The sequence below is a fragment of the Poecile atricapillus genome, chromosome 2 (assembly GCF_030490865.1).
Source record: "Poecile atricapillus isolate bPoeAtr1 chromosome 2, bPoeAtr1.hap1, whole genome shotgun sequence".
NCBI classification, from domain to species: domain Eukaryota; kingdom Metazoa; phylum Chordata; class Aves; order Passeriformes; family Paridae; genus Poecile; species Poecile atricapillus.
The window spans coordinates 55994009-56017070 of NC_081250.1; the positions used below are offsets into that span (position 1 = coordinate 55994009).

General features: G+C 37.5%; 1 protein-coding gene across 5 annotated transcripts in view; it reads left to right on the forward strand.

Moving 5' to 3' along the window:
• Window positions 1–3440: 3440 nt before the first annotated feature.
• Window positions 3441–23062, forward strand: part of ICE1 (interactor of little elongation complex ELL subunit 1) — a 37120-nt gene continuing 17498 nt past the window's right edge. The window contains exons 1-13 of one of the 5 annotated variants that reach the window (XM_058830722.1): window positions 3441–3911; window positions 4708–4766; window positions 6749–6783; window positions 7206–7224; window positions 8016–8127; window positions 9786–9862; window positions 11255–11292; window positions 13109–13191; window positions 13455–13494; window positions 13583–13639; window positions 15275–15364; window positions 15448–15501; window positions 22666–23009. In XM_058830722.1, the coding sequence (XP_058686705.1) occupies window positions 3828–3911; window positions 4708–4766; window positions 6749–6783; window positions 7206–7224; window positions 8016–8127; window positions 9786–9862; window positions 11255–11292; window positions 13109–13191; window positions 13455–13494; window positions 13583–13639; window positions 15275–15364; window positions 15448–15501; window positions 22666–23009 (1092 nt within the window). In that variant the 5' untranslated portion in view covers window positions 3441–3827. The other 4 variants (XM_058830723.1, XM_058830724.1, XM_058830725.1 and 1 more) reach the window with 4 other exon arrangements.

The window sequence follows — 23062 nt, forward strand, 5'->3', positions numbered from 1 at the left end:
CAAATGACCACCTGAGGCTTTTTTATGCAGAAATTCTTTGGGAACATCAGCACTTTTCTGTTCCCTGTTCATGAAAATCAGGAAGGACATTTTATGTTGTGTCTATAAGGAACAGTAAAGAAATAATGTTTATGTGCTGCTGGATATTTCAGTTCTGCTGAAAAAACACAAGAACGCTGCAGACATAATTTCATTCTTCTTTAATGGCCTTGTTCAGAAATTAGGAGATTCACAGCTAAAGAAGTGGCTAATTTTCTGTTTTATCACCAACAAAAGAGACCAAAATCTCTGTGACTTGGACTTCATGGCACACACATCTTAGCCTTGAATAAGCTGAACTCACAAGACTTTTTAAATTCCAGATCTATAACCCTCCTCTTTTAGGTCATGTTTGCCCTTTCCCATGCATCCCCATGCATCTTCTCTGAATTCTGAGGTGCTTATCACTTGAGATATAATAAAGCAGAATCTGGAATTCCATACCCTACAATCTCCTTCTTGGCCTAATTAAGATAAGTAAATTCTTTTACAAAAGCATATAATTTACATTGTTATTTCATACTCTGTTAAAAACTTCAAAATTTTAAAATTTTACTATTTTGGAGGAAATTATTTTAGTAACTAGTTTTTGTACAATGTGTTAAAACAGTTTTAAAACACTTTCTTTTCGGAATGGGAATGTGACATAAAGAAAAGGAATTCTGCCTTGTATTCAGATTCTGAAGCATTAAAACTTAAGACCTTTTTAGAATAAGTGTACATTAGGGAGTGTTTCAACTGAAAAGAGCTCAAAGCTAGTGATGATAAGGCTGATACATCCTGACCTGTATTAGCAATAGTGTGACCAGCAGGGTTAGAGAAGTGACCACCGTCCTGTAGTTGGCATTGTTGAGGCCGTACCTTGTGTACTGTGTCCAGTTCTGAGCACCTCAATTCAAGAAAGACATTGAGGTGCTGGAGTGTGTCAGAGAAAAGCAACAAGGATGGTGAAGAGTTTAGAGCATCAGTCCATGGAGGAGCAGCTGAGGGAGTGGGGTGGTTTAGCATGGAGAAAAGGCTCGGGCTTTTATAAAGGCTCTTTTATTCTCTCTACAACTGCCTGAAAGGAGCAAGGTAGGGGTCAGCCTCTTTTCTCCCAGGCAACTAGCAACAGGACAAGAGGATATAGCTTTGAGCTGTGCCAGGGTAGGATTAGATTGGACATAGGAAGAATTCCTTCATGGAAAAGGTTGTTAAGGATTGAAATGGGCTGCCCAGGGATGCAGTAGTGTCACACCAATCCCTGGAGGTGTTGAAGGAAAGATTGGGCATGGCACTTAATGCCATGGCCCAGTTGACAAGGTGGAGATTGGTAAAAACTGGACTTGATGGTCTTGAAGGTCTTTTCTGACTTAAATGATTCTCTGATTCTGTGAAGCCTAAAAAACTAGAAAGTTTGGATATCTTTTATGTTAAAACAAAATTTTGGTAACATTTTCACTTTAAGCATGAATAGTTACAAGAAACATTGAATTCTTCTGAAAACATCTCATCTATTAATTTCTTTCAGATATAGCATTGCTTCTTTCTGCAGAACTCTGTCCTTAAGAAACTCACCTAATATAGTGCCTTGTTACCTGACCTGACTACAGCCCCAAGTTCTGAAATCTAAAATGTGTAGAACTCAGCTCCATTCCCTTGGAAGGGCACTTCACATGGGGAGCTTACTCAGCCCGGAGAGTAAATTCACTCCAGTGACACTGACACTTAAACTCTTAAAGGGCATTTTATTATACTGTTGTAAGGCCCTCAAAGTAGAAATATTGAGAAAGCCTGAAACACTGTTTCATCAGAGCACTGATTCAGGAGTTACAAGTTTCAATGCCTTCATCAAGGCCAGGTAACTATGCAGCTGTACACATTACTGTTCATCAGAAAAAAGATTTAACATGGTCTGCAGAGCTAGAAATGAATATTGACTCCCCTGGGGAATATGTACAAACTACATGGAAGACAACAGTGAAAAAGCAACTGGATAAATTGTAAGCCAGAGAAAGTTTCAGGTAGAAGTGTAAGCAGCAACATTCAGTGAAAGAAGTCCAACAACGTAAGCTGAATAGAAAAAAATCACAAACTAATTCACACTGTGTGCAATCATCTGTCCTGTCTGCTAAATATTTAATAATTGCTATGTGCCTCAAACAGTAATACAGGGTGACACAATACAGTAAGCAGTTACTACTTTAACTTCTGTGCCTCTAAGTGACTGAAAGCACGGACTGAAACACATAAGCAACCTGGTCTAGCAGCATGTGTCCCTGCCCATGGCAGGGGACTTGGAAATAAAGTCCCTTTTAAGCTAAACCATTCTGTAATTCTGTAAAGTCTTTCCCTAGCTCATTCGCTATGGAAAGATGTAGCATAAGTGGTAAATGCAGGCAGTCATGACCAGCGATGCTAAATATTAAACCTTAAAAGTGTTTACAAATGCTTGGACAAAATAAAAAGCTTGATGTCTTGCCATGAGTATTATGTTCGCACTAGATGCTGTCTGAGTGAGCTGAACTGATATGCTCCCATTTGAAAAACAAGGAGTGTGTCGGGAATAGCATCAGCTAAGCACGCCCCTGTCGAGGCGGCAGCTCTAGCTTGCCAGCAGGGGAGCAGAGAGAAGGCGGCAAGGGTGATTTGTCTCTGAGATAACACAGAGAACAGAAATTTTCAGTTCCCCTGAAGTTCTTAGACAGATCTTAAAAACTAACTAGAAAAAACAAACAAGCAAGAAAGAGAAAAGAATGTGAAAGTATGCACAGGATGATAAACGTGGCTGAAACCAGTGGATAGATAACGAGGAATATAGTGGGATATTTTGGCAAGTTTTATGTGTTTTTATGTGGGATTATTTTTAGGAGTCAAGAAGCAACAGCGCATGTCCAAAAATATGTTCAAGGGAAGGTCATCTGTAATGTTGGGACACTCAGTGAGTACGACCATCTAGGACCATAAAAGGACTTCCCACAGGAGGCGGACTCATGCAAACTAGTTCTACGACTAGTGATGTTTATATACTAGCTAGGAAGTAAGTTGTAATGAATACGTATAATCATGATGGAGTAAATGCCCTGTTGTAGTTTCATGACACACATCCGATTAGAGGAGCTAACCTCAAGTGTCCAACGCTGTAATAAAGAATGCCGGCTTTCTAATATTTCAAAACGTGTTATCTTATTTTCCGGTCGATTTCGGTCGGATTTCGGCGTCACCTCAGGCTCCTCGCGGGTCACCGCGGGCAATGTTCGGCGATTCCCGCCGCAGCGGAGCTCGGCTGGGCCCGGCCCGGCCCCGCGGCTGCAGCGGCACCGAGCGTGCAGGCCCCACCCCTCCCCGCGCGCAGGCCCCACCCCTCCCCGCGCGCAGGCCCCACCCCTCCCCGCGCGCAGGCCCCACCCCTCCCCGCGCGCCCCGGTCCAGCGGCGGCTCCGCCCCGCCTCAGGCGCCTGGTGAAAGAAGCTGCCCCATCACGCGCCTGCGCCAGGATCACGGCAGTTCCCTCGCCACAAGTGCTCGCGCCTAAAAGAAGATAAAATAATTGTTCCGGTAGAAGGGCGTGGCTGATGCGGTGCCTTTCAGTGGACTAAGTCGCTCTCCGCCAGTTGCTTTCAATGCTCAGCCTCTGCAAAGAGCGCTTTTTGCTGTCTTTTCTGTTGCTACTAGTCAGGCAGCATGGGACGTCGCTCGTAAGGAAGCGAAGGCGAGCTGGGTCCTTGCTAAGGCGGTGGCGCGCTGTATGACGTCACCGGAGCGCCGCACACGCACCGCGCTCGGGGCCGGCCGGAGGCGGGGGCACGATGATGCCCGGGGAGACGCCGCCGGCGCCGGTCGGGACCGCGGCCGCCGGCGGGGCCTGCGCCAACTGCGGCGTTCTCCAGCAGGTAGGCACGGACCGCCGTCCCTGTGGCGCTGCAGTGGGGGTTTTGCTCACGGACGCGGTGGTGGGTCAGCGCCGGGCCGCTGGCGGTGGGAAGTGTCGGGTACCACAGTCACCGCTCCCTGTGCCGCCGGGAGCGCAGACAGAGCGTGGTAAACGGGCTCTGTAAAAAGTAGCAGCAGTGTCGAGCTTTAGCCAGGCCGAGTGTGGAAAAGTAGCTTGTGTCTCTGCGACGTGCCTAGTGGGATCTGTCAGGGAATTTCTTGTCGTGTCCTTTTGGCTTTGCTTCGATGCAGTATAAGGATTTAGGATTTACTTCCTTGAGAGCACTTAAGCGAGCGTGTGTTTTCATGGTATTACGCTTTGGGTAATTCTTATTTCTCCTTTAAATGAAGAGAAGGCCCTATTGAGAGTTCACAGGGCGCACTTAGAATGAGTATGGATGAGAAGCTGGAAAATCTGTAGACTCATATTGAGTTTAATGTTTATTGCTGATATTCTGCCAAAGGTCAATTGGCTTTTGAGAGAAAAAGTTATAGGGGTTTAGTACAGAATCTACTGCAAAGATAAAGTTTGAAGAGCTTTTGTAGTAAGGCTTCATTTAAAGATGGATACTTACTTGTGGAACCTGCCTTTATTTAAATGAATGTGCTTTTGGTGATTTAGTAACTTGTTCACTAAGAGAACTGAAAAAAGAAGGCAGTTTATTGTATTTTCTATAATATTAGCAATCAGATTAGAGTTTATTTATAGTATTGATTTTTGGGATCTTTTTACTGACTTGAGACTCCTCCTTACAGAATATAAATGAATATGTAGCTGCATTAATTGCACTGAAGCAAAAAATGATTGATGGAGAGTAAGTACAATTGCACATGTTTTTGTTTGCTTGATTGGGTTTTATTGTTCTTAAGTGCTTACAACAATGCAGGAAATACAATCTGTGGAATGTGGGTATTTGTTAATGTGTTACATTAAATGCTCTTCAAAATGCAAGTGAGTTCTTCACAAACATCTCCCCAATCTGGACTTGTTGCCATTTGATTCAATAAACTGTATTATTAAGATAGTAGCAAACGTTAATAGTTAGCATTAGTTGACATTAGTAGTAGTCATGCTAAGGCTTGGTAGGCCGCATGTAACCTGCAGATGAACTGTATAGCAGATATTGCAATGTAAGCAGTGTAGCTAAGAGATAATCTAAGGAATGTACCTTTTGGCAAAACTTAAAGGTCAAAGAGATAATTGTACCAAGTAGTGAAAGAAAGTAAGAAATTGTTATGATGAAGAAATCATGTAGAAAACATATAAAAACCCTGTAATTTTTCTGTGGTGTGGGGCTCTGTCTTTGGACGCTAGTCCACAGGCTCCCGGGCCCTCAATAAAGCACCACATAAACGACTTCGGTTGTTTGTGTTTTCTTCGGGTCGGGCAACAGACTGTAAGACTAATTTTTTCTGTAAATGATTCTATAAAGCATCTGTGTAGAGTGACAGTAAACAGGGTTTTTTTGTGTACCTATAATATTACTAGAAGTACAGGTAGAAGCAGCTCTTTGAAGAGAATTATTTATTTACTTAAGGCAGAAGCTTATCTTTGATGGCATTTATTTATATTCGTTTAATTAATTTAATTGTGCTTGCTTATTTAATTTTTCTGTAGTGAGGAATATGAGAACTGAAAGTTGAGTACAGATGTATATAATTTTTTTCAGCAGAATTTAGTCATTAAGTTCTGAAATTCTGGGTTAAATATGAGAATATGAAAAGTTAAGCTGAGCATTGTTCAGAACAGTATGATTATAAAATCCTTCTTACAGTTTGCTTTCTTTTCTGTGCATGTGTCCAATTCTTCTCAAAACCCATCAACATATGATTGTATGGAATAATATATCAAGATATGTTATGTGTACCTCTATACTATGGCCTAATATCCATGCTGTGTCTCCTAATTGTAGTGGTTTGTTTCTAATGTACCCATTCCCATTTATGTGTCAATCTGGCTGTAGTGAATCTAAATGCCAGTCCTGCATTCTGTTTCCAGAGAGTACTTCAGCTAGCACACACTGGGTCTCTTAACTAGGATCCTTTTTTCAAAGCTCCTTGACTCTTTTCTGTTTCTCTTTTAGTGATTTCTTTTCTGACCTCTAAACTTTGTATACCTCTTTTCCAGTGCATGTATTTCTTGTGGAAATTGCCTCTTTAACTACTTGCAGCTCAGCCTTTCTTTTTTGCTTTACTGGATTACTCTCAACTATTGCAATAGAAAGTCATGCAGCCTTCTCTGTATTGGGAAACTCCCATGGTATTACTCTTTCTTGTCCTTTCTTCTCTCTGTTATTAAAAAACATAATGTTTGAGGAAAGAAAAGAGTAACTTTCCTTGGTGCTGTCCCAAGCCCTCTTGCATCAGGGTAAGTTCTTTATGGCTGCTAGGAGAACAATGTAAAGACTAAAGCCTTTCAGAGTCTTTCAAACTATTTCTCTGTGATATGTGTTCTTTTTTAGGAAAATATCCTTTCATGTTTGGAAACATGGGTTTTTTTTTATATATATATATATATACATAATGTCCTTTATCTAAGCAATACTTTTTTAAAGCTGCAATTAGTTAATGGCTACAACTTCATGTAATTGCCAGTTGTTTGGTTTTTTTCCCTACTTAAAGCAGTTTGATTTGAGGTTTGAATGGTCCAATGAAATAAAAGGGTTATATTGACTACTATCAGAATATGTAGACCAATCTTACACTTTCTCTGTCAAAAGGAAAGATACCCTAACACACCATCGTCAAAATCAGGTGAGAAAATGAGTAATGTCTGGGTTTTTTTCTTTTCTTACAGTCGTTTGCTGACAGAGTATCAACAGAAATGCTCTGATATCCTTTGGTTTTCTATTTGTGTTCTTACAGGATTAGTATACCTAAAACATTTCTTATACAAGAGCTAGAGGCTTTCTATTTAAGTTCGGAGATGATGTCTCTAATAAAGAACAAACTGGGTAGATTTTGAAAACAGGCCTTTGGAATTAAAACTATCCACTTAACATATGCCTGTTTCTGGTATATGGTTTAAGGTGGTTTATTTGAAATCTGATTTGCTGAGAATTACTCAATCTTTTTCATGTAATAGAAGAAGCTGTATTGAAATGCACTTAGTTCTTAAACTGGAAGTCTTGGGGAGGTTTTTTTTTAACATGAGAAAGTCTTTATTGGATGTTTCTTTGCAAGTGGCAGTTGGATTGAAATATACTTAAGGATTTGATAAACTGTTTTTAATTTCTACCTTAACTAGAGATTACAGCTTCAATTTGCTGAACGGTAAGTTTGATTTATATTTTTTACTAAAAATGTACTATATTCTCTGTGCTGCAGTTAGTTTTAGGAGTCTGATGGTGTCATAGCAACAGCCTGGGTCTAAGCTGCACTTTTAGTATGGTACTTTTACCATACTTTCTACGCCATAGTTAACAAAGGTATGATGAGAAGTCTGTCCTTCCTCTACAATACCTGTGTGGGTTTCTTTTCTGGCCCTGGGCTAGTGAGAATCTTAAATGGCCAAGTGTAGATGGTCATCACTCACCTTTTGGTGGTGGTTAAATGTAAACCTATTTGGTGTATCCCTATTTGCGTGAAGCATTTTGACTTAAGAGCTGTGCCTGTGTGGCCTTGCTTTCTCTGTGATTATAGAGAAAGAGGCAGCATATAATTATATATATAAATATATGTACATATAAACCTGCCTGCTAAAAAACACTGCAGTTGGACTCTGCTCTTACTTTACAGAACTGTGTGTGCATGCAGAGACACCTATTATTGGCACTTTAGTGTAGGCAGTGTACTTCTGTGGCACATGCCATCTGCTTGCATCTAGCTTTGGGTTCAGTGTAGTGTTTTCAAATCAGATCTTGGATTTTCTTTAAATAGGTGGAAAACACCTATTTAAAGAAAATCCAAGAACACTGAAACTCCTAAAGTTTTTGGGTATCTCTTCCAGCATTTTTTTTTCCATAGGATAAAAGCAAAATACTGAGATGCTTGATTGAAGAGTCAGAATACTGAGTTTCAAAGCATCTGTGTTTTTGGCAACTTTTTTAAACATCTCATTTCAGAGAGATCTCTGCTCTTCGTTGCCAAGTGGAGAAGATGTTAGAAAAAATTCTGCCTCTGGAAAAGTGCCAGGAAGAGTTGGGTTCCTTGAAGGCAGAGTTGGAAGAAAAAAAGGTGTGCTTGTAAGGTTTAAATAACTTGCACTTTTTCTGTTGAAGGAAATTTATATATCTAATGCTTGTCTTAATGAAGCTGACTTTAATGAGCTCTGTTTTTCTTTCCAGCTCATTGGGACAGGTAGCTCTGGTGAAAATTAATTAAATTACTTCAGGCTTCAGAGAGGCACTAACTTTAGGATACTGTAGTTCTTACAATTTTTGATCAGATTAGTTTGTTATTTTCTCAGGAAGGAAGGAAGGAGAAACATTCTTACTCCTTTGATTTTCTGCTCTGATCTTGTCAGATTATTGAATATAACTTGTACTAGTGAAAAGCTGCCGAGAAAGAGGGTCTGTGCAGAATAGTGTTGTGCTTCTATTACCTTTTTGGACATATGTTTTTACAGCATTTGTTTTCTGAGTTGGGTTGCAGAATAAGGACTTTACAATTAAAATTGTAAACTGGTATGCTTTATTCCAGCTGGAGAGATGCATGGGGGATTCTCCACTGTACATGCATGCCTGATCGAGACAGGTTTCAGGTTTAAATAGACATTGATCCCACAGGCCCACACCTCTCTGCCTGCCCATTCTCTGTCTTCTTACACTTCATATTATAATTACAGTAATGTGGTGCCACGCCTCCTGGTGGTCTCTGACAGGGGTCTTCTGATGAAGTAAAGACATCTTTAGTGTTCACTGGTTGACCTCTGTCTCTGGCCAGGCACAGTGAAGATTTTGCTTTCTCTTAAGTCAGTTTGCTCTGGCCAAAACCAGGAGCCTGGTTCTTGCTGGCTTCTTAAACCCCCAGTTCTGCTTTATTGGGTTTTCATAATACTTAAGTCTTGCTTTACTGCGTTTTCACAATATACATCTTATCTTTATGGCTTTTACTTAGCGACTAAATTCTTATGTGTTCTGTTACAAGTTGTTTCTACCTAACAAGTTACATTTCTATGTGCTCTTGTTATAAGTTGTTTCTACTTTTAAAATAAAGTGTATTTCTGTTTTCCTTCGCCTGCTTAAGCACTTTATGCACTTCTAATATTCTGAATTTTCATAAGCATACATGTTTCCCATATCACAGTTTAGTCCTTATTTCTTTCCTACCACTTAGCTGAGATTTAGTCTACAAGGAAAGAAGGTTTAGATTGTTCAAATTACCTCCATGTATGAAGTTTCTAGACATCATTATAATTTCTGAAGAAAATACCCCACTTTCTTTCTTGTAGTTTTCATGATGGTATAAGACAAGATACTAATATTTGTCTTGTTGTACCTAGTTAGTGTTTGGTGTTAGAATGGTTTTATAATTCCTCTTCCCTCAGCAACCATTAGTAGCTAATGTCCCGATGGCACATTTTCAGAAAAAATAGGATTATATGTATGGTATATAATAGTTAAGCTCTTGACTTCAGCTTCAAGTTCGTATCCAGCTAGGTATTGAAGGCATGTACTAAAAATATAGACATATAGAGATTTATGTGTTCGTATGTTATAACTTTTGCCTTTAAAGAAGGAGGATAATCTGACTTTCCAACTTGCTTCTTTTCTTCCTGAATACTTTTTTTTGGCTAGGCACTGTTTTCATTAGAAGACGTAAGGTGTCTGCCACCTTTTTTTTTTTTTTTCCCCTCAATATGGACATATTTTAACTGTGCTTTCCTTCTTCAGAGTTCTCTCAAGATTTATCGGGAGAGTCAACTGGAATGTATAAAAATTAAAGAAGAAATATTAAACAGTGATGCTGTGTGAGTGATGCTTCCTTTTTTCCCAACCTTTCTTTGCTTCTCTTACTTCTTCCAGACTTGATAGTGTACCTTATCTATTTATGCTTTTCATTTCGCAAAAATTTTTTGTACTTATGGGTTCTTGGAACAAGGAGTTGATGGTTGGATGATCTTAAGTTTTGTAGCAAACACTCTTGAGTGCAGTGTTAGTTTATTTCTTGTCTTGTCATGAAGTGGCTTTATGTGGTTGTTCAATGAAAGTTTTTAAGAACAGGATTAAATTGAAAAAAAGCTGTAATTTCTTCCGTTTTAAGTGGTTCTTAGTCTCAGCTTTTTGTTACTGCCATCCATTTCAGTTTTGTGTTAAGTCTCTGAGGCCAGTATAGGAATGATTTCCAAAGTGGTCTGTACTAAAATAAGTTCTTAAAATAATTGTTTTAATGTAACAGCTCAGCAATTCATAGTAAATTCACCTATGGCTTGACTGTCAAAGCCGTCATGTAGGAAAGTAAGTATGAACCTCTTCAGGCTATTACTTTATAGTATAAATACTTTGACTACTGAACATGCAAAAGGTGGTCAGTAATACCATTTATGAGTGGGTTTTTGAATATATTCTGGGTAATGTCTGAAGTGGTAATTAAAGCCTGAACATCCAGAAAGGCTTAGATGGTAAATCTGAATCTATTACACAGGTTTTAATATGGGGAGTAGATGAACTGTGTTCTGCTTCGTGAAAATGATCAGTGATCATTGGTAGAATCGTCTACTTACCACAACAGTTTAAAAACAGTTTCTGGGATATTGGAATTTAACGGAAGAAAACAATAGAAATGTTAACTTTTGTATTTATTTATTTTCCAGTTCTGTGTGTTTTACATATAAGGTAGGGCTGGAAACATTGAAGTCAGAATTGTTTGGGGTACTTAATGTTTTTTCCTTTGGTTTTGCTTTAATCTAAAGCATCTGGATGTTCTGAATAAAAGCTGTGGGACATAAGTCATCCTGAAGGCTATTCCTGATTATCTCATTGCTTAAATATTATTCACTGTAAGCAAAGCCTGATTGTTTTTAAGGAGTAAAACTAACCTGTCTGCATTGTATCACAGAAATGCAAGAAACAGAAGCCATTTTTCTTGGGGCTGTATTTCTAATTTCAAATTGTAGCTAAGGGTGTATTTATTGGATTGACTCTCTTAAAAGCAAACTTTGCCTCTGTAATAGATACAGCTGTTTGTGTGAGAATGTCAGCAACATGCCACCAAATTAATTTTTCAACTTCAGGGACTCATTGGTCTCACAGATCCTGGGTATAGGAGGTGTGTTTTCTTTGAATGGCTAGATTTATTTTTTTCTGGCTTTTTATGCAATGTAATTCTATTTTAAAAAATGTTAATGTGTTCTTTCTAACAGGAGAAGGAAACTGGAAACAAAAGTGAAAAAACTTGAAGGTAACTTTCTACATTGAGTAGGACAACAGTACAGTAACATAATCTCTTTTTTCTTTTTCTGTCCCGAGCAAGTGTGACTTTGCCCAAGGAGCAAGGCAGGCCAGTGCTATGTGGGGTGCTTAGTCTCTGATTTACATCAGCCCTCCTGCAGAATGTTTTCTGCTGAGTGTATTAGGCACATGACATAAAGTTGGAAGGGAACTTCTGGTCATGAAAACTTCAAAGGATGGAGTCTTATCAGCCTCTCTAGGCAACTTGATTCAGTAATATGTTTTTCCTTATAATTAGTCGGAAACTCCCATGTTTCATTTACACCTAATGTCTACCATACAGCAGTGAACAGTCTCATTCCATCTTCTTGATGTCTCCTTGTACAGGAAAGTTGTTCTTAGATTGTTTCTATGATTTGTTATGTTTTCCCCTCTGGCTAATTAAGTCTAACAAGCCTGTTTTCATAGGGCATGTATTCCAGTGTTCTAATAATCTGTCAGGATTTTTCATGTTTATGCTCAGATTTAAATATATGGTGTTCCTGATGCATGTTTTCTGATTTTTAAATATTCTGGCACTTGTACATTGGTTAGTTAGTTTGCTTGCTTTGTTTTTACATGGAGAGAAAGCATTGGCTTCATGGCACTGGCTTTTCTTGTTTTGCTGGTAGAGAATGGATATATGTAAGACTTTCTGAGACTTCGTTTGCTGTATCATCAATTGGAAAAGCAGATATTTGCATTCATATCACACGTATTTTAGCTGTGCTTACCATGGTTTAAAATACACTGAACTGAGTGACATATCTTAAGTATTAGAAACCCCCTGAATCTTACTGTAAAGTACAGGTAGAAGGTGTTGATTTTGATGAGAATTTTGGAGTTCCATTGCAGGACAGGCAGATTTTTTTTTTTATACACTTGCCTCCAAAATCTCAAATTGTGGCAGAACTAGAACAAAATACTGAGAGAGAGAGTATGTGTTAGGTCCAATTTCAGTGATTATTTTATCTTTTTTGGTTTTTTCTATCTTCACTAAATACCTCAAACCTTGTATCTTTTGTCAGTATGAAATTTTGCCATGATTGGTTTTTTTTTTGTTAGCCTACCACTCAAGGTTCTTTTTAAACACCTTTTATTTTAATAGGCTCTCTTCTGATTTGATCTGCAGGAATATTCCATTTCTTTTCTTTCCTATCCATATACGTCATCAAGCTGAACTATCAGGAGTTCTCTCAGCTGACTGTCACCTGAGAATTTTCCTAGGAAGCTTGCATTCGGTTCTTGCCTACCCTGTACCCTCTATTTCCACCCATCTGCACTCTTCCCAGGTGTCTGTTAGACATTAAGAGATAAGGTTCTCTTCTCTATTAGTCTTGAATGCTCTCTGTATCTTTCTAATGTAGCTGGCTATGGTGTTTTCATGTTTGAACCAGAGCTCTTATTTAAATAAGGGAATAAAACACATAAAAACCCTCTTGCACCTCAATTTTTTGTCCTTTTTTTTCACATAGTATATATTGTTCTACAGTACAATTTTTAAACAATATAATATCATTACAATATGACCCATTTCTCATTCTTACATAAAAACTGAGAAAACTAATAAATGTATTGCAGTGGTTCAAAATAGTAATTATGCACTAGAAGGCAATATACTTGATGCGTGAGTTGTTGTCTGAATGAACCATAATATAACTTCAATAGATTTGTATTTCACACTATCTGTTTTTTTCTGGTAATTTGATTTGCAAACGGGCACCACTTAAATTAATGGCCTCTTGCAGTGTAGTTTCTAAATGGTTTTTTGGGTCTCTTTTTTGAAGAAGCTGCAACAAAGCATACAAAGGACTTCAGAGAACTGAAAACTGAAAAGAAAAGGCTTGAAAAGGAGCTTAAAAAAGCACAAGTAAGGCTTTCCTTGTCTTTGGGTGAAACTTCTTTTAGTATTTTTGGGGAAAGAAATGAGCTATTAGTGTAATAGATGCTGAAACAGTAAAATTACATTTTTGGGGGCATATTGAGTAACAAAACATAGCAATTCACCGTAAGAGAGAAATTATCCAGTTGAAGAAGGACCTTTGAAATGTTGATATAGATTTCATGCTCTTTAGGAGTTGATGCTCTAAAAAATGTGTGGCATAAAAATTCTGTACTTCTTAATTTTAACAGGGAAAGCTTGATGGTGTAATTAAAGAAAAGTACAGAAAATGTAAGTGTTTGCCTTTGAATACCTTCATATTTGTATGTGTTATTGTTCCATTTGAACCTTTTCTTTCCACTTCTTCTCTTTTTAATAGTTAAACATGCAGAAACTCAGAGTTCAGGTGAAGGTCTTGCAACAGATATAGACAAAGGTAAGACATTTTGCAAGTCCATTCTCTGTGTGGAACCAATTGTTATGAATTTATTGCAGCTCTTCTGGAGTTGCATTTTTGGAAACAGAGGATACTGCCAAAGTGCTATAAGAGTGGATGTGGTTGATAGAAGTAAGTTACACTGATGAAGGACCAATGTAATAGATTACTATTTTCAGTAAGGAAAACAATCTTGATTCATAAAAATTACTAGTCTGCCCTGTGCATGTGTGATGTCAGCTGATGTGCAGTTATAAAACAGAATGCAAACACTGGAAAAAATACTGACAATTCCTCTGAAGCTAACTGAAGCCATAAAACAACAAATATGAAAGTAATCTGCTAAAATTTCTATGTGAGACTTGGAAAATCAAGTGGAAATACAGGCGGTATAGCTGTATTCTATCTTGACTTTTTTTCCTCTAATGATCTAAAATACATGCTACAAACTACCTGAATCTAACTGTAATGGAGCAAACTCCTTCAAAACTTCCTCTAAAGTACCAAGGCCGAACTTTAGGCAGATTTATTTTTTGTATTTTTTGGAGTCTTTTAAAATGCTGGTACTGCTGTTGAGCTGTTTAGAAATTCTGAAGGGCGTTTTGAGGCAAAAGAACTTCACTCTTCTATTTCTTGCTTTGCAGTAAGTTTGTTGCAGAAATTAAATTTTTTGAAAAAGCCACAACTTGTCAGTTTCTGTGTATCTTGGCATATTTTTTACTTTTGGATTGTACTGAATTGGTGTCTGATTTAATCCTTTGATTTTTATTTAATGGCAAAGTAGTAAAATTAATATCTGAACATTAATTTGGGCTTCAAATAGCGGCAAGGATTTATTATGAGTTAATGTCAGTGTTGTTACTAGCCAGTTAGCAAAGTTTGGCGGGTTTTCCTCTTATATGCTGAGGCTTTTTTAATATTGCTCTCAATAAAATAATAGCAGTTGGCTATGGCCTGTGACTTCAGGAATCTGCACAAAAACGGTCTCAGTTCGTGATGGATCTGATAGTTTTGGCCTAAGTAGATGAGGTGATTCTGTGTTTTACTGAGTTTTTGGGTTGTTCTTCCCTCTCCACCTGCCCTTCTTTGAAACTAGGTTGTTTGACATCACCTAGCAATGGTGCTGTTAGGACTGTGGACAGAGTCTCCTAGTATTGTGGCCTGATAGTTTTATCATGTAATAGCACCATGTATCTGAATTAATTAAGATCAATTTTTATTGAGTGAGCATAAATGTGATCCATATCTTCCTAGAAGATTTTCTCCCAAGTTCATATAGCTTGGTCTGTTTTACAGAGCTATTAAATTTCACTAATGCTACATTTGAATCTGCTTTACATTTTACTGTGGGGGCTGCTGTAACTTTTTGCAGTACTCCCTATAAAAATGAAAAGCTAAAGCATTATTCAGCTGCTCCTTTAGTATGCTATGTGGATATGACCAGTACAGGATCCATTCCCTAAATGGTATCTAACATTTCTCTTTCACTGAAGCTTGTGCCTGTCTTAATTTTTTTGTGGGTATTTTGTGTTTAGTTGTAGTCATATCTGTTTTCTGAGTAAAATAAAAATAAATTCTTAGTTCAAGTATATCAATTTATTTAAAATAAGTATTTGTATTTATTTATTTTAACAGGAAGAGTGAAACTCTTACTAGAAGAACTCTGGATGTGCATTGACAGTGCAACAGGAAAAAGAGAGAATAAGAAAAATGATCCTGTCTTAGGTAAAATGGCATGCAAAGTCTTGAAATTTTCTTGATGCTCTGTCTTTTTCTGACCAAAAAGCAATATTGGTATTTTCTTTCAGCTTCTGTTTGGGATAAAGAATGGTCTGACAAAAGAAGACTAACTGTTACAGAAGGTAGGTTCCAGTTGGTAGTGACTGCATAACACTCTTTTTAAAGACTTAAATTATTTCCTTGGTGTTTGTCTGGTTAAGTACATGTGTGATTAGAATATCTGAAAATAATTCAAATATTGATTTGAATATGTAAGTAAACTTGAACCAGCTTCTGATAAAAAGCTATTGTAAATTGCTGTTGCAATTGAGAAATCCAATTCTTTTACTGTTTGTAAGTAGTCAAAACTCATCTCATATTTAAAATGTAATTATATCATATAAGCTCTGTAGTATATAATGTGATTGATGTTGCATATGGGCTCTTTTTAGTCTGAAACAAATATGTGGTAACATAGTTGAATTGTAAAGTTTAAGAAGCTGTTATGTCCATTTTCTTTATTGTTATGTGATATTCAGATAATAACAAAAAATAATCTGAGTAGTTATCCACATGTATATTCACAGAAAAATTGAACTGTTTTAACTTTACATAGCAGATATTTTCTCTCCGCACTCAAGAGTAATAGGTGCCTTGAAACTGCATTAATTTCTGTGTTGCATCCCTGGAATGTTTTAATTAAGCTTTACTTTTTTTTCAGTTTCTCTACTACTTTGATTTTTCTGTTACTAAAGGTGTAGAGATATTGCCTGGGATGGGTACCCAGCTGCATTAAGAGCTTTGAAGATAAACTTTTCAAAGACACTGTTAAGTCTGAAAATTTGCTGCTAGTGTAGATCCCAATGAATCTGGCTTCAGATGTCTTCCAATGAAATCTACATAAGAGGGGCCAAAATACAAGGACCAGCTTATAAACCTTTTAGTCAGCCTTACTTCCATGAGTTTAATGCAGCAGATACATGGCTTCATCTCCAAAACTGAGCTAGACACTTGTGCCCTGCAATTCTGAATGTAATGTCTTGATCAAGGGTCAATCAAATGACAAGAACAAGCACAAGAAACTGAAGTGTTTGAAATATACATGATTTTAGGGGTATCAAATTCCAGAGTAATCCCTTTGCCATCCACCAAAAGAGGAACTTTAGATTCCAGAAGTCCTGTCTTGTCTTTCCTATTCATATCTTCTCAAGGAAACGTCAATACTTGCATAAAAGGAAGCCATTATCTGTAACAGTCTCTTCTAGCTTGTCTTTCTGCCCTCTTCAGTGTGAGGAAAATTCTAAGCTTAGAATATGTTTTTGTTGGAGTGGTTAGATTTCATAGAAATACATCTTCCGTTCTGTTACTGGTTTGGTTTTTCCCTCTTCAAGCCTAGAACAGCCGTCTTGTTATTCAGCCTCTTATGGAAGTGGCCTTTACCTTGAATTCACAGTCACAAAGTGCTTATGTTTACAAGTGCAATCTTCTAGGAAAAAAGGGATCTTAATGAGTTTGCCCTGATTTCTTGTCCCATATTATAGTAATTTCAACTTCAAGAGCAGATCAGCTTGATGGTAGTATCTTTTCCAGAGACTGTCAGTTCATCTGCTGCCTGGATCTAGCCTTTCAGCCTTATGACAGCCATCTAGCCTTATGACAGATTTCTTAGTATATCCAAATGTGCTGTAAATAACCCAGAGATTTGCAATATGATCAGTGTCTTCTCTGTTCTGCTAAGGCTGATACTACTAGAATGGTTTTCTTGAAGAATGTGTTCATATAAGAAAATTGAAATACTTGTGAGGCTTTCCAAATGTGCTGTTGTGAAAGCCTCATAGGATAATAAAAGTTTGCCAAACTTAATTTAAAAGCATTTGGTAGTATTGTTACAAATATCCCAGTAATAAAGTTGACAATACCTGTGTCTGCCCATCAGACCAATGACATTAGGCTATAATCTAAGGTTAAAATCCATCAATGTCTTATTAGTCTTTGAAAAACTTTGTCTCATATAGTTGGGGCATAAAATCATCTACATTGTGAATAAGCATGTAATGAAGCATTTGAAGAATCTTGCAGCTGGGGTGCTGAATATTTTCGTAATTTGAGTTCTCTAACATGCTCTGTTCATATGTTATGGTGAGATGAACTGAAGGAACATGCTAAGACCCTGTCTGTGAGGAGCCAGGCCTTTTCAAGAGGTACTCTGTAACTGGGTCCTGAGCTAACTTTGGCATACTACTGAGCTATACCTATATTATCTGCTCGTCTTTTTTAGTTTAGGGATACAGTATAGAGGAGAAGCTGCATGTAGATCTTAAATGCAGAGATGGAAAGGAGTATACTGGAGTTGTCTGCTTTAATATCAGATAAAAGGAGATAAACACAGTGGTATTGTAGGTAAAACACAAAGATGAGACTGAATCCCCAGGGATATGTATGTTTTATGGTCTTGAGATTAAAGTCCATAGCACATGAGTGCTTTGAGAAGCACTGTGTTTTCTGTCTTGAAAAACATATGAAAATTTCTTGAGATAAAACATAATGCAGCATTGCATATTTAGTTTTGGGTATGCAGTGTTTACTATAGTTTGTTTCATATCCTGGAATATGTGGATTTGCTGTCTCAGAAAACAGAATATTGTATGTGACTTCAAAGAAGAGTGTATGTAGCATCCTGAAATTCACGTAATTTGAAACAGGTTGAAAAATTCTGCTTCATTGTCAGGGCATTGAAAAATTTCTGTGGAGGAAGGTTTTTCTCAGAGAAATACCACTGTTTGTTCTTGAGAAGCACAGTTGCCACTGCCAGGCATCTGCAGTTACTGTGCTGATGAGGTTTTGCTGTAAGTCAGATAAGATTCTATGTCTAGATTATTTATTTTTATAAAGTATCACATCTTAATCTAGTCCTTCTTGAGAGGAAAAAAACCACAAAACTTGTTCCAAAAAGTTGCTTTGTTGCTTAGAGTGAGGAGAGGACAACTTGAAATGGTGAGTTTCCTTGCAATGTGCCCAATCAAGAGTAAAGTTTTAAATTGTAAAATTCAGTTTTACTGCTAAGGCAACCAATGTTAGCATTGGATCACTTATTTCTTCTCTATTTCTTTCTCCACTTGGCATCAAGAAGGTATTTCAAGTAGTACATGGTAGATTTTGATGATGTTTTCAGATCAGAGTAATCTTAATCTTCTCTCAGAAGTGAGAGAAGGCAGTAGTGTAAGGGTTTGAAGCTACATGATTCCAGGTTATAGATTTCAGGAGAAAAAAATAATTTCACTGAGTCACATGATGAACAAAAGTGCAATTCCCTGGATAAAGTAAAATCTGTGTGCAAAATGCAATCTCTGAGAGAATCCTTCCAATGAGGTTGGTTCAATATCACTAGGGCTTTTTGTGGACGTCAGGTTCAGGCTGAGGTCCCAGAGAGTTGACACTTCGAGTAAAGAAACTTACTTATGCTGAATCTTTAAAAATTGCTATGGCAGCTCTTCTACAGATAAATGGGTAACTATCAGAAAAGTATCTCATTCCTAAAGAAATGTGGTTATCAGGGACTGGGTTGGAAAGGGATGAGTAGAGAAGTTAGGAGAATCTCTTAGTTATTCAGAAATTATATCTTTCATCTATTTTTCAGGGGAAACTTTTAGATGGATGATATGTATCAATATTCTTGATGTAAGTGCATGACTGATTTTGAGAGTGTAGATAGGATGTAAAGTTCCTAATAACTCAGTACTATCGTATAGTTCACTGTGAAAAGTAAGCTTCCTAAGTATCTAACTGGAGTTTTTATAGGAGCAAAATATGTAACTGTGTTGCTGCCCACTTCAGTGTGGGGAAACTGCTGAGCCTTGAAATGGTTGGCATAAAACAACATGAAGAAAATGTAAGAGACAACCAACTTCTGAATTTCCCTTATTTTCTTTATTTCTGCTTGTCAAAGATCTCCTTTTGTAAAAATAATGTAGGTTTGTCCTGAGAAAATTTAGACCATCCTGGAAGTTCCATGTGACTTTTAAGTTGTAATACTTAGTAAGTATTAGTAAGTAATGCCTGTAAGTTGTAAAGGAGATGACAGCTTACTTACCTTTGGTGAAAATGATGTGGTAGGGCCCTTCAGGCTGATCAATTTCTCCCTTCTCCTGGTGTCCAGTGCAGCAATTAAGATTTTTACATGGAGGTGCTACATGAACTGAGATAGATCTTTGAAACAGGGTTATTGATCAGTTTTTCTAATTTACTCCTTTAGTGGTGCTGACGTATCAGAATGTGCTTAAGTTTTTCATCACTGAGGAATTTATTTTGACCTATAATGTTAAATTAATATTTTTGAATATGATACTACCATTGATGTTGCTTTGGGAATATCTGTGCAAGTTCTAGCAGTGGATTAACACAGAGCAGTAATGAAGTACACTGTTTTGTTTTTTTTCTGACAGAATGCAAGTTTTGCCAATGCTACTACTCAAAACCATTTTATACATGTGCTGTTCTTTTTACCGTGGGATGGTGTTGTGACTTGCCTCTGAGGCAGGGCAACCCAGTTTGTTGGTCAAGGATTCCTTGGGGTGGATTAAAGTAGAAAAACACTAAATAATTGATGTAACAACAAATTTTATTAGAACTGCTTTGAAACCATAAATGGAAAACACTGTAATGGATTAGAAATGGATGTATATCTGTTCTACAGTGACAACCCTAAGAGAGGAAAAACAGGAAAGAAAAAAGATAGAGGAGAAAAGATAAAAATAACCACCACCTGTGGCTCCAGTGATGTGTGGGCGATCATGGTCTGTGGTTGTGATACAAAGTGGGAGTCCATCAGACATGGAGGTCTACATAAGCATCAAAATTTGGGGTTTTTATAAACCTCATTCTTCCTGTAAACACCCCAATACCTCCTCCAGGAGGAGTTCTGGACATGTGCGATCTTCTTTCTATAAGATCCTGGAAGTCCAGCAGTGTCAAGCAGGGATGTGAGTGTGTGTGTTCAGGGGCTGGACAAAGTTTCTGAACAAAAGTTTTGAGTAAACTTTCAGAGTTTTGCAGCTTATGGTGCATGAGAGAAACTGGCATTAAAAAAACCCCTTACCCTGCCTCCGCAGTTAGATTGCTTAACAGCGGTTTCTCATTTAAATCTAAACTAGTTTGTCTAAGGCAGTATTTAGTCACAAAACCCAAGTGGTTCACAGCAGATGGTACTCATGTGTACACTGAATAGGCTTGATCTCTTGCTTGAATGCTGCTGATTTTGTATCCGGTAGTGTTTGTAAATGCTATAGACAAGATCACACATGCAATGTCATATAAGAATTGCGAATACTAAAGAGTAGATTATAGTTCCATATGACACACTGGGGTTTGGGAATTGTTGGTTTCTACTGTCTTATTTGAGGTAATATTTTCATTTTATAAAATGATATAATTTAAATTTCAGGAAACTGTGCCATCTTTTCCCTTTTTGAAGTATTTAGCACATTTATAATAAATTTATATTATTTGTCTTTAGACTTTCCTGGATGAATGTGTTTTGTCTGCATAATAAATGAGTTACTGTGTAATAGTAAAATCTGATTTGAAAAGTAACAAAACAAAAGTACAGTGCAGCAAATCACACAGAGCACTTGGACATGCTTTCTTGTTGTTAGAATAACTGTAAAACTGTATAGTTGACATCTTGGCAAGGTTGTCAACTGCTCAGTATCTTTATCTTAGTTGTTTAGACTCCTTTGTGCATAGTGTTACCTCTGTCTCTCTTTTCTTTGCCTCCTTTGGGCTCTGTTCTCTGTGGATATAACTTTTCTTTAGTCTCTCGGCCTTCTTTGGGCTCAATTCTCTGTAGATACAGCTTTCTATAGTCCCCCAGCCTCCTCTGGGCTGAATTCTCTGTAGATACAGCTTTCTATAGTCCCCCAGCCTCCTCTGGGCTGAATTCTCTGTAGATACAGTTTTTCTCTCACTCCCCAGCCTCCTCTGGGCTGAATTCTTCTGGGATCCTCCCTCGTGGGGAGTTCCACTTATCTCAGTTCTTTATTATTCGAAGTAAACTCTCGAGCTCGTTAGAATCTTGTTTCTCGTGTTTATTGAAGGATCCTTACAAAAGTTAACAGGTCTCTCTAGGCTGGTTACAAGGTTAATCTTTGCAATTTGGTACATTTCTTTCTTCTGATGGTACAAACAAGGCCTTGTGGCACACTTCATGTCTGATACACAAAATGGCCCCGAACTACGTAGTTCTTTTATCTTTATACCTATTTTTATCCAATTAACAATAGACACGTGTATTATTTTTCTTAATGACCCAATGACCCATCACCTCTGTGATGCACTGCGGCATTTTCTATCCAATCACTAACTATTACCCAAAAACCTCTAGGAGAAGAACATGAAGAAGAAAGAAGAAGGACAAGGGACAACACCCTAAATCCTCCATCTTGTCTCCTGTTCTCTAAACTACTTTTTCACCCAGTGATTTAAGAAACTTTCTAATCTACACACCTACACTTTTAGCTTTTTTTTATCTAACTTTATCATTTGTTTTCATGTATCACTATGAAAACATGCTCATGAATTTCATATAATATGAAATTCAGTGTTCTCTTGGATCCCAGAACTAAATATTAAAAACAAGGGCACACAGTCTGTATTTCAGACTCCAACACATAGGACACATTGTGGTGCTTTTTTTAATAACAGTTCAGCTCTGACTAAATAATATCATTAAAGACAAATTCTTGTGTGATTTGACTCAATATTTACATTTTAAGAACAAACAATTTAAAAGCATATGCATATTAAATCATAAACTAGAAATGTAGCTAAGAGCTCCCTTGTTGTATTTATGGCAGGGTATAAATATAGCTTGTTTGGAAGTACAGCTGCTGGCTCAGACCTGCAGGTTGCTTTAAGAGAATTACAGCCTGAGTGGGGAATGTCTGTGCACGGTTGTCTTGCTTTTCATGACTGTGAGTTACTGGACAAAAGATGGAAATTAAACATACTGGATCTTCAATTCTACCAAGAATGACCCTTCCTGATAGCAAAAATTGGGAATGTTTTAACGATCCAAGTCAAAATGTGTTTGGGGAGAAGCTCTTCGCACACACATATGCCTTTTTCATGAAAAAAATAATTGTAAATAGCAACATTGCATCTCTATAAAGAAAGCTTTTCTGAAAGTGATTAAGATCTTCTATGGAAACATCAATTAAAAATATGGTATTACATTTTTATTACTATTGTATATTATCTCTGTAAACAAAAATGTGAGGGGAAAAATTCTTAACAATGTTTTTCTGTCTTAGACACTGTACAAATCCACCAAAAGATCAGGAAGTGTGATGGCAAAACACTACCTTGGTGTTCTTCAGAGGAAAATGCTGTAAAGCAAAATTCTGTAACAGCAATGATAATTCAAACAAGTACTGAGACTTTTGGAGATGATTGTACTGAGGATGGGGCTACTGAAGAAGATGTGCACAGTGATGAGGATAAAACTGTAGAGGTCGGCATACAGACAGGCAGCACTTCAGACTTCTCTGATCAGGAGCAGGGAGACCTAGGTGGAAATGTGATGGATATATTGAATTGGGCCAGACCTCTACCTGCTCTACTTTCTCCAGTACAGCTTTCACCACTGACTACACAGGTGAGTTTCAGTATGTGTCTGACTTGGCACTTAATTTGGTGTCAAAATTACTG